The sequence below is a fragment of the Orcinus orca genome, chromosome 6 (genome assembly GCF_937001465.1).
Source record: "Orcinus orca chromosome 6, mOrcOrc1.1, whole genome shotgun sequence".
Classification (NCBI taxonomy): domain Eukaryota; kingdom Metazoa; phylum Chordata; class Mammalia; order Artiodactyla; family Delphinidae; genus Orcinus; species Orcinus orca.
Window position 1 is genome coordinate 106,788,718 of NC_064564.1, and position 17,394 is coordinate 106,806,111.

At 48.3% G+C, this 17,394-nt stretch overlaps 1 protein-coding gene across 8 annotated transcripts in view; it reads right to left on the reverse strand.

Annotated features, from left to right (window-relative positions):
- Positions 1-17,394, reverse strand: part of CDK5RAP2 (CDK5 regulatory subunit associated protein 2) — a 178,167-nt gene that overhangs the window by 73,690 nt on the left and 87,083 nt on the right. For all 8 annotated transcript variants that reach the window (XM_033427340.2, XM_033427339.2, XM_033427335.2 and 5 more), the window contains 4 exons: positions 13,773-13,870; positions 8,790-8,920; positions 7,157-7,266; positions 4,903-5,031 (listed from right to left, as the gene is read on the reverse strand). In XM_033427340.2, the coding sequence (XP_033283231.1) occupies positions 4,903-5,031; positions 7,157-7,266; positions 8,790-8,920; positions 13,773-13,870 (468 nt within the window). The remainder of the gene's footprint in view (positions 1-4,902; positions 5,032-7,156; positions 7,267-8,789; positions 8,921-13,772; positions 13,871-17,394) is intronic.

The window sequence follows — 17,394 nt, forward strand, 5'->3', positions numbered from 1 at the left end:
TATTTAGGGGGAAGCGTATTGATGTTTGTGATTTATACTAAAATTTATCAAAAAGATATGATGGCTGGTGGGAACTGTTAACAGTAGAATCTAAGGGGTGAGTATATGGGTGTCCACCATGAAGTTCTTTTCACTTTGCTAGAATTTCTTCATAATAAAATGCCGGGGAAAAGCCGCTCTCATTTGAAAAAGAGCAAAATAACTACGTTTTTCCTTCCTGGTTCATCAGCAGCTCTGGTCACTGAGTGCTGCCTGCCTCTCTCCAAGCTTCTTGAAAGAACTCTCCATCCTCACCTTCTGCAGCGTGGCTTTTGCTGCCAACGCCCTCCAGAAACTGCTCATGAAAGCTCCCCAAGACCTTCTAATGCGGGAGATGGAACCAACCTTCCTGGGATTAGGGAAGAGGCAGCAAGGTGCTCCTCCCCAACCCTGTGGATCAGAGAAGGGTCTCCCTGAAGTTTAGCCGAGCAGAGTACTGTGAACCCGTGTCATTCCAGTTGAAGCAGCAAAAGCATCCGAGTCATCCTTCATTTCCAGAACCACAACCACACCGTGACTCAACACACTGAAATAAACATTCTCTTCCATTTCTCTTTACCTCTGCAGACGTGGTTAAAATTAAAAGCCAGTTTCCAGCAATGATCAAGAAATTCAATGCTGTGGACACAGAGAAATGTCCCGCATGCCATATGTGACTTATCAGTTTTCAAAGGCAAGATCCCAGAGAGACTGATACGTCACTGCAGGTGGGCTCTGTTTCGGGCCCACCACCACCTGGAGGAGTGCCCCACACCTCCAAGCGCCCACCGGCGCCGCCTTCATTTCCCCACCCTCACCGCTCCTCCATCCACCACCGCGTGGCCTCAGTCCCCCTCACTCTGCTGAAACTGCCCAGGTCACGAATGATTTCCCAGCCGTTTTTCTCTTGTTTTCTCAGAGTACGTGACACTGTAAGCACGCCCTCCCTAAGCATCGCTCCCTAACAACTTCACTGGCCTGGTTCTCCCCCTGCCTCTTGAGCTATTCTTTCTTGACCTTTGCAGGCCCCCTGCTTCCTCCAGGAGGAAATTCCCTTGACCTCACAAGAGGAGGCCGGGCCCGTCTCCACGCCCGCGTGCACTCCTCCAGGCCGTCGCCAACCTCCGCGTCTCTGCATCACGGACTCCATGGGGCAGGAACCCTGTCTGTGTTCCGCTTTAACACCAGGGCCTGGTGCTCAAGACAACACTGCTAAAAGGACAAACAAATGAATCAAGACTTTTTTCAAAATGACAGCTGGAACCAACAGGTTTTCGGGATTACCCCGGTCTTGCTACTCCAAGTGTAGTCTTTGGAGCAACGGAAGCTTGTGAGAAATGCAGACTCCCGGGCCCCGTGCCAGGCTCACTGAGCCAGAATCTTCACGTTAACAAGGTCCCCAGGAAATTCACACGCACGGTAAACTTTAGAAGCACTGCCCTATGGTGTTGCTAAAACAACACTGAACAGAGTCAGAAAAGGGTTTAGTTCCAACTCTGCCACTAATTTACTAAAAAAGTAAAATTAAAATAGCTGTGTTTTACATATTGAGTGCCTACTACATGCCAGGCACGGTGCCAAGGGCTTTATAAATCGGGTACAACTCATAATAACTTATGAAGTCAAAATGTTAGAAACTTCCTCCTTTCAATGAAATTCAATCTGCTTCTGACAAACCAAATTTCATTCTGTTGGTAATAACAGATGTTAACAAGCACCTTCTACTTCTGAGTACCACTTCTGTCCTCTGAGTCACATGAGGTCTATTTCTTTTTTTTTTTTTTTTTTTTTGCAGTACGCGGGCCTCACTGCTGTGGCCTCTCCCGTTGCGGAGCACAGGCTCCGCGGCCATGGCTCACGGGCCCAGCCGCTCCGTGGCATGTGGGATCTTCCCGGACCGGGGCACGAACCCATGTCCCCTGCATTGGCAGGCGGACTCTCAACCACTGTGCCACCAGGGAAGCCCAAGGTCTATTTCTTATTCAAAAGGACAGCCCTACATATATCTGAGTTCAATTAAATTATGCCCCTTAATCCATGTTTCCTCTCCATGCCAAAAAAAAAAAAAAAAGCAGTTTTCTAACCATCCCCTAAAAATGACAACGTAAGTAAATAATGACAGCGACTAACTGTTTCTGAGCACTCGTCCACGAATCCCACCCCCCAGGGGTGACAACTGCACGTCACACAGCTCATGGCTTACGATGCTCACCGCCCCCCCGCTGCCACTGCAGTCCGCTCAAATCACTCCTGAACGGCAATTCTCAACCACACCGTTCTGTAATACATAAACTATAACCAGTAAATAAATACAAGGAAATAGGGGCAACCTCATTACAGATTTTTTCTTTTTTTTCTTGATGTACTTTAAAATAAAAGGATGCCTCTTCTTGGCCTTTTGTTGGTTTGGCTGGTTTTTCAGTGACCTGCCCGCATGCAGGGAATAAGCGCTGTGTGCCCAGCAGGAGGGAATCCAGCCCAGGGCCACCGTTTTGAAGACACAGCTGCCAAAATGAATCAAGGGCTTCCTACTCTTTATAGCCTTGGTCGAATTAAAAGTTGCGGAGGCAGGGGTGTGTAATACGAAAATAAATCACGTGCCTATTTTATATACATATCTATCTGTGTCTGGACCTCTGACCTAGTCATTACTCATCTGGGAACACAGTCTAAGGAAAAAAAGCCTAAACCCTGAAAATGATTTGTGTCCAAAGACATTCATCAGGTGCATCACCGGAAATATCTACATGTCCGACAACAGTGGCGCAGCTAGCATCTCTAAGATGGCGTAAGAGGTTATAACACAGCAGCCACTGGAAAGAAACAGGACACAGGACTGTGTATGTACTGTGGGTGGGCACGCACCCGTTCAAATACACACATAGAGAAGGAAAGATTCCAGGATGTTAATTAACTGTGTTTTAATGTGACAGGATTAGGGGTCATTTCTTTATTTTCCAAGTTTTAGGCAATGCTGTGGGTTAATTAAATATTGGAGGAAAAACTACTAAATTTTAAAAATACAAAATATATTTGCTGTCTGTTTTTTTCCTTTTCTGATTTGTAGGCTCCCAGAGCACTGGAGCAGTGCCAGCCCCTACTCCACAAGCCCTGCTGCCCAGAAAAGGCTGTGGACCACGGAGGCATTTCCCGTTTGTCTCTGCCTCGTTGCTCATCCAAGGAGAGCCACACACACTCCCAGAGAACAGCAGCCTCTCCTTGCTGCCATCCCACCCTCACCCCTAACAGCCTCTCCTCCCTCAGCTCAAGATTATCGTGGGAGCACCATCCTGCCCGTGCGGATCTCCCCATCGCCTGCCGGGGAAGACGGGGCCTGTGCTGCGAAGGACACGACTATTCATAGGGAACATCAAGTTGATGTGCAACCTGACAAATGACTCCAATCTGAATCGGCTGCTATTAAGATCTCAGAGTGGCAAGAGGAAAATCCCTCTGTTCTCCAAAGGACATAATAGGACATTTAACAGATTTCTTTCAAAGGGCAAATGAACAAACACTCGCCGTCTGACACTCAAATGAAGCAGGTGACGAATGGGCTGCTTATTAAAAATGCCACCAAAAAAAAAATGCCACATTGGAAAAAACAAACCAAGAGACTTGTTTCTCCCTAAATGGGCTGCAGATATTCTTGCTTTTCAAAATTATCTGGAGCCCTGGAGACTAAGCTCAATAACATTCCCTCTCTCCAAGGGAGCAGATGGCCAGAGCTCCGCATAAACACCTTTGAGCGTTTCCCACCTTGAACGTGGGAGGAGACAGCTGAAGGCTGACAAATCCTTCCCCAGAAATGGTGTGGCAACGAGACCTCCATTTACCTGGCACGCCAGGCTGAGTTCCAGACAACCCCAACCAGGAAGGTTCTGGGGGATCCAAGTACAAAAGGCCCTAGTGCATTTCATGATGAGAACAGTTCCAGTCTTCTGAAACTAAGTAGCATAACACAGGCATGGAGCAAGGCGCGTCCTGGGGGAGCGTCAGGCCAGGTAGGGACTAGAGAGAGGAAGTGGCAAGCTTCTCCTCGCTGTCACAACATCAGGGCCCTCTACTGTGCGGCCGGGTTGAGAACAGAGAAAATCGGAGCCAACACACCACAAAGGTGAGCAGAGAGCCAGAGTCACAGGGTGAAGGGGCTCCCCCCGCTTTCCCAGGGGTGGGCTAAACGGAATGGGCCCACACCCTCAGTGAGTACAAAAGCCCAGGAACCACACGCGCTTTGGTGCAGACACCAGATTTAACCTTCCGTGGCCCTTCCAGACTTTCAAATGTCACCTGTGGAAAACTCCCATAGTCAGGAAGCTGAATTTGTGGGCTCACGGGACGCCGACTCTGTGCTCCCTGTCGGGTCGTCGGCACACAGCAGAGTGCAGGGGTTCCTGGGTACGCGTGGGAATAAACTGCACACATCTGGTCAAATCCAGAAGCCAGGTGCCGTGGGAGTGACAAGATGCATTTAGAGGATTAATACAAGAAGTAAATGAACAGTGTGTCTTCTCGTTTGTTTCTCCACGGTAAGGGGTTCATTAAGGCTGCATCTACACCACCCAAGCTACGTGGGTGGCATGGCAACTCTCCAGGCCCCTGAGACCAGACCAATCGTCCAGATGTACCATCTACGCCCAGATCCCAGGGCCGGACGTGGAGTCCAAAGCATCACAGCACATCGAGTGTGTCCACGCAGATACGACCCAAACCTGCGGGACGCTCCGACAGGCCTGCTGACCTGAGAGGGCCCTCAAGCCCCGTCCACGGCAGAGGGAGTTTCAACAGAGACCTCCCAGGAGAGATGCAGCCTGGAGACGTGGGGGGGCGGGGGCGTCACTCTGTGTGTAATTAGCACGCGAGGACGAGAATATTCTTTCTTACCTCCATCTGATCTGCCGACTCAGGCCTGTCCTCTCCCGGGAAGCCCATGCAGGAGAGATCAAAAATAGTTTTCTTCAGGTGCTGGTTGTCTGCGTACAGCTCCTTCACCAGCTGGATAAGGTCACCGACCTGGGAGATAAGAGCAGGAGAGGACTGACTACCCACGGGTACACTGCTGCCTCCCGGGGCCACGGCTACGGAGAAGACGTCCTGCATCACAGTCACGGAGAGTCAGGTGGCCTGACTCCAGGCTTCAGGCTACCCTGGGTACAGTGAGAAAAACACCAGCATTTCTGTATTCTAACCCCAGCGCCAGACTTCAAGGCAAAGAGATCCTGGGCAAGCTGCCTGGTCTAAATCTCCATTTCTACATGTGTGGAATGGGTTCCCGTGAGCACTGAACGTGATCACGGTCACAGCACACTACAGCCCTCGGCACGGTCTAAGTACTCTGTCCATGACAGCAAATATGGCCTCTGTCTTGTACTTGAGACCCTCTGGAGGAAAACCCCCCAAGACTGAAACTTCTGAGGCTTGTCAGAGGCTTATTTTACAGCATCCACCTTCCTCTTTCTATGCCTCTCTAGCACCGTCCATAATAACAACAGTCCTCAGTCATAAAGCAATTCACGGCTGCTAAAATACTCCCACAAGCTTTAGTCAATCGTTCCTTACAAAAATCCCGAGGAGGCGGACAGCAGTATGACTGTCCCCGTTTTACAACAAGAAGCCCGAGACACAAAGAAGTTCACTGCCCAAGGTCCCAGAGTTGGGGTGCCTGGAGAATTCAGTGACATACAACAACAGCCAAAGTGCCCGGTCGTGTGGGCAGGGGCAGCTGCCCACAGAGGCAGAGCCGGGCCTGGACTCCCGGTCCAGGGCTCCTCCTTAAGGCACAGGCCTTGCGAGGCCAGGTCCATAAGCATCTGAGCAGACACCACCTTCATTCCCCGCAAGCTTCAAATCACAACGGCTAGTGATTTTCCAAACCCTTCTTAAGGGGATAATCATTAGCCCCTCAAAGAAAGTGGGAAATCCCACCCTGACCACACACAGCAGGTGTCCACTGCACCAAAACATGAACACAACTCGGACCCAACCTCAAGGAGGTTATATCATAGAGGGAAGAAGAAAACGTTCTGATTCTACAAACATTCACTAAGTGCCAACAAAGGGAACTAGCTCCTGCCCTTAACACAACCACAGTAGGTACGCGCAGTGGCTATTACCACGTCTATTTTCATCTTCGAAACACTAACAGATGCCTCAATGCTTCTTGTTCCACTCCTCCCAAAACACCAACATTTTTATAGTTCTCCTTCTTATCTCTTCTGCATCTTACATCTGCTGTTTTTCCTCTCTCTCTGCTGAAAAAGCCTTCCAACCAGATAAACTCCTATTCAACCTCCAAAACCACTTCAGGTCTCACTTCTATTGAGAAGTTTCCTGTGATCCAGTGAGTACCTCCCAACCCCCGACAGCTAACCTCTCCTTCTCGGCTACCCCTAAACCTCGCACCTCTGCCTATTACAGCCACCCTTGCACTCCACATTGCCACTGCTCCTTCACATGACTCTCTACTCCACCGGCATGTGAGTTATTCCCAGACAGAAACTCAACCTGTCATACATAGATGGTAATTTTATAATAAATCACAGTGTCCTCTGAGCTCACACTTCCTATTCTTATCAATGGCTCTTAGAACCTTGAAATACAAAGCCACTCTAACCACACCAATGATCAACAGATTGAAAACGTTTCCAGTTTTAGAAAAGATTTACTGATCAACCTTGAACCTTTATTCTTTCAAAAAGCATCAATTACCTCCCACTATGTGTGCCAGGCACTGGGAAATCAGAAATAAATAAGATACACTCACTCGCTTTAAGATGTTCACAGCCTAGTGGAGATACAGAAGAATACCCAGATAATTATAGATCAGTATGAGAAGGACATCAGTGCAGTCAGGTACAAGAAGAGAGGAGAATGACCCGAGGGAAAGGTGGCTAATTCTAGGGGGGATAGAGAGCATTTCCCAGGGGAGACGGAGCCTGGGTGGGGTCCTCAAGCCTCAGAAGGCGTGCATCAGACACGGGGTAGGGACTCCAGGGAACGTACATCAAGGGGAAAAAAGATAGGCAGGGAGAGAGGGAAGAGGGGCGGGGAGAAGGGCTTTCAGAATCTCACACCTCTGATCAGGAACCCAAGAGACAACAAATAACCAACAAAGCACTGAAAGTTAATAGGTCAATACCTTTTCCTTAAGCTCTTCTTGAGAAAAATGTTCCACTTGAAACCGATTGTGCTCTTCAAGGCAAATACTCAGATAAGATGTTTGATCACTATAAAATGAAAATGGTTCTTCTGCACCAAAAGAAAAAAAAAAGCGGGGAGGAGGAGAAAAAGAACATCAGAAGTAGATCCTTCCCAGACAATTCCCCGTGCAATCCATCTAAGGCACTTTGAATTGGGTAGCGGGGGAAAGGGAGATAAGCACACACAGGGAGTTTAATGCACCACCTTTGGAGCAAAAGTAATTTTCTTCTTTCTCTACAGGCTGGTATCTCAATGTATGGTTTCATCGTGGGCTGTAGGCTTTCACTGTGGCCAGCTCTGAATTATAATTTGCATATCCAGTGCTGTACCTGGAGTCCATTCTGAGTGGCACAAGCAAATAGTGATTTTCAATTTAAATGAGGGAGTGATTCTGTTTAAGTGAAAATACAGGAAAATTAGATGTGAGCCTCAAGGGTAGAACTCAAAAGCGCCTGATGTGTTTTTTACCGGCCCCAGAGCCCGCCATGGGAGCGAGCACACCGAGTACAGAAACCGCCTATGAGATCTATGATGAGAGACTCTTGGGTCACCCACGGACGGGTCGGCCTTCTCTGCACCAAAGGTCACACTCTCACAGGGAGCAACGGTGCAGAGAAGGGTCACGCTGTTCACTGAGTGGAGCATATCCACAAGCATGATCTCACTCAACACGTGTGGGTAAGAGCTGATACGCCTCGTATAGAGGAAAGAGCTAGACTTCGAAGGAAGATGTCCTGCCTCCAATCTGGGTAAATCAACCCCCACTGCCACCTCGGTTTCTTTACCTGTGATGTGACGTCAATGTCTACTCGATCCAGTGGGACAACGGTCAGGAGCAGAGGTGAGAAGTTAAGTGCCTGCCGCTGTGCCTGGTACACAGCGGGCGCTCAGGAAATGTCAAACCTACCACTGCTATTACTGATTGTAAGCAGGAATTACAATCAGTAATGAGGAAGAGAAAGGAAAGGAAGGCTAGAGATAAGGAAAGGAAAACGCCAACCCAGACACCACGGGGCTCAGGTTCTAGCAAAGGAGGGAGCCAGATACAGCTGTCATGAGCACAGCAGCGCCCGTACCACAGGACCCTCCCTAGCTGAATCCACGTGCGGTCATGACAGTGTGAAAAGCGATGCTTCAGCAGGAAACAGAGGTTTCACCCGCACGTGTCTGTGCAGTGGGGCTCTCTGCAGTGGGCGCCGTGGTAGGCAGAGCCCAGATGTTTAGGGTGATGAGGGCCACTGACCACAGAAAGGAAATGGCAAGGCCCCAAGGTTATCTGGAGTTAGAAGAGTCAAACAATGCAGAACACAGCAGGGGCAGCGAGGAAGCAGTCCTGCAGCAGGCCCTCTGCGGAATTAACACTACCTGCTGGGCCCTTTGACTCCGCAAGCCGAAGCCAGACAGGTACAGACTAGGAGAGCAACAGTAACACCATCACTGCAAAAAAGCCTTCCCAGACGAAATCCCCGGGGTGCCTCGCCTCCTACCGCAGTCTTAGGACTCTCTTAAAGTTCAGCCAAGTCCCTCCAGGCGGGAAAACCAAAGGGAAATACATACAAGAGAGCACGTACCTTCCCGCCGCCGGATTTCACTGATCTGCTCCTCCAGGGCCTTCTGCAGGTTCTGATAGGAGAGCACATCGCGCTCCAGCCGCTTCCGCAGGGCAAAGATGCTGTTCAACTCAGCTTGCAGGTTGCTGACACTTGGTAAAACAAGACACCGGAATTTTAAAACAGACCTACTTGTGCTTTAAAATGCAAAGCCCAGCAAGCCTTCCTTTGATTTTTATGTCATTTGTGGGGTTTTTTCTGGTTATAAAAGTAAATACGTGTTTATAGAACATTTATAATAGAAACGTATTAAAAAAAAAAAGCAAAAGTTACCATAACCCGACTACCAAAAAACACATGGCAGACTATTTCCTCCCAATCTTTTTCCCTGAGTATTTCTATAAGGTTGAAATCATTCTGGACATATAATATACTAAGTTGTGCATTTCTCATTTAAATATTTCCCTACATTTTCAGAAATAATTTGCAAATGTCATTTTTAATGACTATATAACATTAAATCGGGTGAATGTCCCACCATTTAACTCATCCCCTATTAGTGGACATTTGGGTCATTTCCAAGTTTTTGCTACAGATGTAGCTAGGTGGAAGTAATTTAATTCCCCAGAATGTTTCTCTGGAATAACGCTTTGCATGGGCTTGGGTATGGAAGGAAGGCTCTCCACAGAAGAGAAGGCGACAAGGAGAACGTCGGCCATGTCACCCCTAAAAGAGGTGGCATTGGAGGTAAAGGTGAGGGGCAGCAGGGACAAGAAAAAAGAAAAGGAGAAGACTGAGAGTCAATAATAGGAGGAAGAGACGGACCAATTTAGGGGTCAAAAGAAGTCTACAGTAATGGGTTGGCCACTCACAAATGCAGAGTAGAATGGATTTTTATTGGAGGGGTGGTGATGTCAAGTATCACGTCTGGGTCAGTGTAATATGGTACTGACCTGCACAGAGAGCCTGCAAGAAGCCAGCAACCCAGAACTCAGAGGAGGCCATGAAGAAGCACACCTCCCAGAATCTGCACTGACGGGGGGAGGACTGTCCCACAGACCTTCCTCCAATGATGCAAATGTTCTGTATCAGCGCTGCTGAATACGGTACCCACTAGCTGAACGTGCCTACTGAACATCTGAAATGTGGCTACATGCTGAGGAACTGAATGCTTAATTTTTTAATTTATATGTATGTAGTCACATGGCTAGTGCCTACTGAACTAGGCAGTGCAGTTCCTCACGCAGGGCTCCGGACTCCTACCGATGTGCACGTGGCAGGGGTCTGAACCGGTTCTCTCAGAGGAACAGAGGCTCCAGCAGACACCTGAGTAACGTAACTATTGTTTCAATGAAAATCTCTGCGCCTAAAGCCTTGTTTCACACTCAGGGTTAGCTTCTTAAGATGGATTCCCAGCAGTGCAATTACTGGGTCAAAGTATGTGAACATTTTTTGAGACTACGAAAACGCCTTAACATATCAGAAATCCTTTTTTAAATACCAAGAAATACGTCACTCTGTCTAGCGTCTGACCTATTTTTTCCCTGAAAGGGTCCATCAACACTTTGAAACTGCTGGAAGAAGTGTATGAAAATGTGGATTTGTTTTAGGGAGAGGGTCCATGAGCTTTCATCAGACTGTTCGAGAGGGGTCCACAGCCCCAAATGGTTAGGAGCCATCGCTCTGAAATATGTGCGCCACAGACTCAAGCCCCACTTATCCTCCAGCGATTCCTTCCAGCTCCGTCCATCGAACTGCACACATAAATCAACATCTATTGGAAGGAAAATAAACCATTATGTCTAATCTTCTATGCTTGCTGCTTTGAAGATGGTTCACTGTGAAGCAGCCTCCTTGCAAGGGAAGGGGCCCTCCCAGCAGCCTGTACCTAGCTCCATTTCAAGACAATCATAATGATCAATTTGTAAGGCTGATGGAAACCTTACAGAGGTGTCACAGCACAGCACTCGCTTGGATGCGGTCAGGCCGCAGACGCGTTTAACCAGTGGGGGAAGAAAGGAGATTGTTTTAGCGAAGCTCCTGCAATGAGGGCTAGGGAAAGCGACGGCTTCACTCCCTCTTCCATCTTCTGACAGGGTGAAAAGTACACAGCTGCTGCTCCTGCGTCTGTCATTTCTGTTTCCCCAACTCCACGATCTCTGCAAGGTGTGAGGAGTCGGTGGAACAAAAGGAGCTTCACTCAGAAAGAAAGGACAGCCCTGAGCCTTCCTCCTTCTGGAGTGGAGTGGGGGAGGAGCCGGAGGACGCACGCCCCCATAGTGCCACCATTCCCGAGCTCCATGACCTTGGCGGTCAGCTAAACTGCCCGAGTCCTGCTAGCCTCATCCGTAAAGTGGGGACAGTGCCTTTCCTTCAAGAGTGTTTCGAGGATTAAATGAGATGTTATAATGGAAAGAGCTTAGCACAGTGCCTGACACACACGAGGTGCTCGACAAACATCACCTCCTTCCTTCCACGTATTCTAATGACTCCCATACAGCAGACATTTATATGCCAAGCTTTCTGCTACTCCTGAGTTACAGGCGTGATTTTCATCTGGAGATGACTTAAACCCCCCAGGGCACATGTGGCAATTCTGGAGACATTGTTGGTTGTCACAACTGGGGCAGGGAGGGTGCTACTGCCATGTAGTGGCAAAAGCCAGAGATGTCGCTAAACATCCTACAATGCACAAGACGGCCCCTCAAAAAAAGGACAAAAGTTATCTAGCCCCGAATCCCAACACTGCTGAGGTCGAGAAAACCTGAGTTAGAGGCAAAGTATAAACTGTCCTTGTCCTCCAGATGAGAGCTGTCTCAGTAAGGGCCTGGGCTCAGGAGCCACGGAGACTTGAGCTCTGAGAATCCCTAAGTGTAGGAGCTTGGGAAATACCCTCAACATCTCCAAGAGCAGATTTCCACTTCTGTGATATGGGGTTGAAGGGTCACTGTGAGGAATACATCGTAAAGGGAAAGGACCAGGCACACAGCTGCCCTTGGTCAGTTCCTCCCTCCTGCTCCCCCTTTCCAACTTTAGTTACAAGTACGTCACACGTCTCCAGAGTCATCCAGCTTTCACTGCCAGTTTCCAGAGAGTGAGCAGTGCTGGAGTTACCCCAGGGGGCTCCACCGGCCTTAGCCCACAATTCTGCCCGCTCGCTAGGGCAAGGTCTGAAGGCTCAAAACCCCCTGCAAGCTGAGCTTATGCACAGTGGCACACTGAGGTCTATGGAGGCTTTTCACGTTGCTGTTAGTCTTAATAAACGTTACCATTTGTTGAGTGCTTACTATCTGCCAGGCAGAATTAGGACTTTACACATTATCATCTCGTTTCAAACAACCCTGGAAGGTAGGTAGGGAGGTAGGTAAACAGGTAGGTCTATAGGCAGGCCAATCTCAATTGCACAAATACATATCCTGAGGCTCAGGGTGAAAAGTGACCTACCCAAGAGCTCAGAGCTGCTGAATGTATTGTGACTCTGAAGGTGAACAGGAAACCTTTTAAGCATCTCTATTAGTCACAGCCCTGACCCACCTTGGTCCCATGCACCTTGTTATTCACTAAGGAAGAGCCTATGAAACTCAGAGCCGCCATCAGTGACGCTGAGGAAGCCTGACAGCGGCCACATCCACCCCAGGGCCTCTCGGTGCCCAGAGTCAGAACTGGCTCCCGTCGGAGTAGCCGCACAATTAAACCCGCTGTGCCCATTCCCCCTCTGAGGTTCGCAGCACTACTCAACCCCTCCCCCAAGTGAAAATGACGAGCAGCTGAGGCTTCTCGAAAAAGCTCACTTTCAGAGAATTTCATCAGCATGTTTTCATTTTCCTTAAACTCGCTTCAGATTAAAAACCCTGAAAACTCATAACTTAGAAGAATTGGGAGGGGGTTCATCCGCGAACACTTCCCAAGTGCCTACTCCATACCAGCCCCCGTGACAGGCACTGGGAAATGCAGACAGCAAGACAGAACCCCTGCCCTGGGGGTGCTCACCTTCTAGGCCGAGACGCAGGCCACAGCAGCCAAGTAACAAAGGGAGGTGAGGGCAGCTGTGAGGGCAGAGGAACAGAGCGGGCCTCCTGACAAGGGGAACCCCTGAGGCAAATCCTCAAGGATGAGGGGGACGCAGAGCAGGGTGCAGATAGCTGCTGAAAGCAGAGACAGGAGACACCCCGCCCCGGAACAGTGAGGACCCCATTAGCGCTGGAGTGAAGGGCAGAAGAGAGGCAGCAGTGAGGGCTGGGTTTCCTTCACTTTTTATCATGGAAAATTTTAGACATTAGCACATGAAGACAAGTCAGTATAATGAGCCCCCCACACACACACCTGCCCACACCCCTGTCCCAACAACCAGGGAGCCGTGGCCAATCTCGTTCCATCGGTGTCCCCGCCTGCTCCCTGCGCTGCTGTGCAGTGTGGAAATGAACCCCAGACATCATATCCTTCCACCTGTAACCATCCCAGTGTGCAGAGAGGTGACTCCTCCATGGGAGAAATCACTGAGGCCAACCCAGTGCTGGGCCAAGAGAGGCCCAGATGTGTCACTTGCCCGTGGACACAGGCAGGGCAGTGGCAAGACCACTACCCTATAATCAGCTCTCCTCCCCACATCTCATTGCACCAAATCACCTCGGCAATTCTGTGAAGACACCAGTCACTCCGAGTCACTTATGGAAAGTAGGGATAATGATATTACTTACCTCACAGAACAGCAGTGAGGATTATAAGAGATAATACACGTGGAGGCGCTTTCTAAATCCATAATAAAGTATTATAAAAACCTGAGTAATCAGTATTAATGATATTTTTATCCTACATTTGCTGCCAAAAAAATCAGACAATTCCTGCTAGGAAATAGGTATATCTGATTTAAATAAGGCAATCACCATCCAAGCACTTTAAGCTTCCTAAGCAAAGTGGGAAGGCTTCACTGCCTCAGAAACTACCAGCATTTATTCAGAATATGTGTGTTACGCATGCACGTGATGTCCAAACAGAAACCCTTACCTGTCTGAGTCCTGCAGAGATTTCACCAGATGTGTATAGATGTCCTGCTCTTTCTTTAAGACCTGAATCAGCTCTTCATAGCCTAATTGTTGTTTTTCCTGAAAACGACAATGGGCATCTGTCATTAAGAGAAGAATTTTGAAAGCGCACATCCTTACATTATGCAAACACATGTGGATAGTTCTGGTTTATAAATCCAAACAAAGGTGAACCCCTGTGCCTGGCTCCGGATCAGGCTGCAGTCAGAGGGCACCACCTGCAGGGGGAGTGGGGAATGACCGCACATCACTCACGGAGGAAGAAAGCTGAGCGCTGTGCTCCCGACAATACCCAACTGCCCTTCGTGAAACTTCCTCTGCCCTCCCCCCCGCCCCAACCCAGCTCAGAGCTGCTGGTCATTGTTTTCACAAAACTACAAAGAATGCCCTTCCACGCTTGTTCTTGCTACAAAGAAAAGAAATTCATCAACCAAAACCTGACAAGTTTTAGGGACAAGGGACTTACATTAAAATAGTAGGGGTCAGGTGAGCCACGCTTTCAAGGCACCATGAACAGACTGATGATAAAGAGATCTGAGGGGGACTCTGCCACTTACTAGCTATGTGACCTCAGCTAACCAGCTTAACAAACCTCTGTGAGGTTCAGGCTCCTCATCGATGAAGTGAGGATGTAATTCTGTGAATTTCACAAATGTGAAAATTTTTTTAGAGTTCAAATTTCGGCTCTGTCACTTCCTGGTTCTGGGACCTCAGGAAGTTACTTACTAGAGCCACCTGTAAAATGCTGGACAACAGCCGCCGCCACCTTATGGAGTTACAGAGCAGATACAAGTTCAATTGTGTGCTGGAAGGAATCAAGGATCCCAGGGGAAATGGCCAATTCCAGTACTGATGCAATGAAATTCAAAAGCAATCCACGTCTACAGCATTCTGTCACACCAGAAAATAAGGAAGTGTTTAAATAATGGAGCACTGTCAAAAGGATACAGGAGCCAGTTTGAAAAGGCCAAGCCTGGGACAATTGAGCATCAAAACAATGATAGTAACACATTATAACCCACTGAGTGAAACAGAAACTCACATCCACACGGACATGAGTAAATGAGTACATGGGAAGAAGAACGGGCTTTTCTTTACAGAACAGCTAATAAATGTAGAAGGAATAATGGAATTAGAAGAATCGCCATTTGCTAACCATCATGGTAAGAAATTATTCAGCCACAAAACATAAAAGGAGGTTAAAACTAACGGGTGAAAGTTTGAAGAAGATCAGCATATTTACATAGACTCAAAATACCTCCCCTCAAATACTTACTAATTACAAAGGAAAAAAGAGTAACTGCATAGTCGAGACACCACGCAGACACCACCTTCACAGAGTTAACCCAAGTCAGCATGGCCGGTAATGCTTAGGTAACAAAGCTAAGCCGTGTACTGTCGGACAGGACACACTGAGGACACAGCGCTGGTCCTGTGACACTCCTGCCAAGGATGCCTCACCTGAAGCCAGGCACCAAGAAACATCAGACAGACCCAACGAAGGGACACTCCACGGCAGAACCGGCCTGGACGCTTCAAAAGTCTCAGGGCCGTGAAAGTCAACAGACTAAAGTCTACTAAATGCAACACAAGATCCTGAACTGGCTCCTTCCACTACAAAGGGCTTTACGGGACAGCTGGTGAGACACGAATGAGCCTGAGGGTTCGATGGTAGTCTGAGGGTCTCTGCTCAGTCCCTGGCTGTGACGGCTGTGCTGTGTCATACAGGAAAAGGTCCCTGCTGACACGAAGTACACACTCAAGTATTCAGAACTGACAGGGCTTCACACAGGCAACTTACTCTCAGATGGCTCAGGACAAGCAAAACCCTTTACTCTTGTAACTTGCCTATAAATCTGATATTATCTCAAAATAAGAAGAAAATGTTAAAATAAAGAAGTAAAGCGTGCAGGACACCTGGCACAGCGCCTGGCGCAGACCAGAAGCTCCTTAATGCTAGGGAGACACGGGGTCAGTGGAGAGAGAGGGGCTGCAAGCAGCCCTTGTGTCTCGTGGACTCAGCCTGTCGCCTAAAGTTCAGATAATGACCCAGGATAGGGCTTCCAACCCTAATGAAAACTCAAACATGAACGAGGGGAAAAAGGTACATCTTCATTGCCGCTAACCTCTAACTGAAATTGAGCGTTTCCTTCATTTAGGGGTTGAAGGAACACTGTTACTGCTACAAACCATAGTAGTACTCGGTGTTTTCCTGAGATTTTGTCATCAAAAGAAATAGTTACTTTGTATATGTTGCAAGTATCTCAAAATATTTATTCTCATCACTACCTCAAAACTGCAGCAGCCACTCTGTTCACCACTAGATCTTGTTATTTAACACATTAATAAAGAAGCACCATTTCTACAGCTGATTTTTTTTTTATATTTTGATAACCAAATTTCAAAATAATTGGTTTCCTTTATAATCCTGTGCACATATTTTGTGCATTTAAATACTTTTCCAGGGAAGAGGTCCTTGGCTCCAGCACGCTACCCAAGGGATGCAGATGGCAAAAAGGTTAGCAGCCCCTGACCCAGGAGAACGCTGCTGTGCTTCTAGCCCTGAACGAAACGAGGCAAAGGCAGCACCTGCCAACTGAGGGTTTTAAATGCTAACCCACCAGCTTGGTCATGAGAAGCCGGCCACCCACACTGCTAGAAATGTCAGGCCCTTTTGTAAATCGTGCCACATGACACTGGCACAAGGAGCTCCCACCTGCCTTCTGTACACAGTCACCAGTGTCAGCTCCCACCCGTACGCACCGCACGTAGACAGAGGGCCCCAGGGGAGCGCCTGGGAGGAACTCACCCGGGGATCAAGACGAAGAGGCTACCATGTCCTCAGGATGTCAGCCGTGGTACAAAGTGCTCTCCAGCATTTTCTCACTTAATCCTCACAAGCCAGTGAGCTCAAGCATTACCACTCTCCCCATTTTGGTGATGAGGGAACCGAGGCACGGAGTCAGGGTGGTGAGGCAGGGTGTGGACCCAGGCAGCCAGGCTCCAGGGCCTGTGCTCTTTGGTCCACCCGTGAATGACCCATGATGGATGCAAAGCACTGGGAGTTTGACAAAGGTGACACAGTCGCTGTCAGCCACATAAAGGCCAGGCAACAGTGACGACGAAAATAAGAAAAACCTACTGCTTCTTGAGCATCTACCACCAAGGGCAGGGACTGTTAAGAGCGTGTGACCTTATTAGCTGTGTGACCTTGAACAAATTACTCAATCTCTCTGTGCTTCAATAGCCTCACCTGTAAGTAGAGGTAATAATTCTACATATCTCATAGGGTTGTGAAACAGATTAACTGAGCTAATCTATACAAAATTCTCACATGGATGCCTGGCACAGAGTAAACACTTAAGGAGTGTCAACCATAACTACCATTCCTACGCTCCAATGCTAGGCCAGGTCCTTTACATAGGTCATCTCTAATCACAATAACGACCAAGGAGGTATATTAATCTTCCCACTTTTCAGATGAATAAACTGATTCTCTGAGAGGACAGGTCATGTGTTTTAGTCCATTCAGCTAATAAGTGGCAGTCAGAATTTGTGCTTAGATAAGTAACCAACCAAGAAGG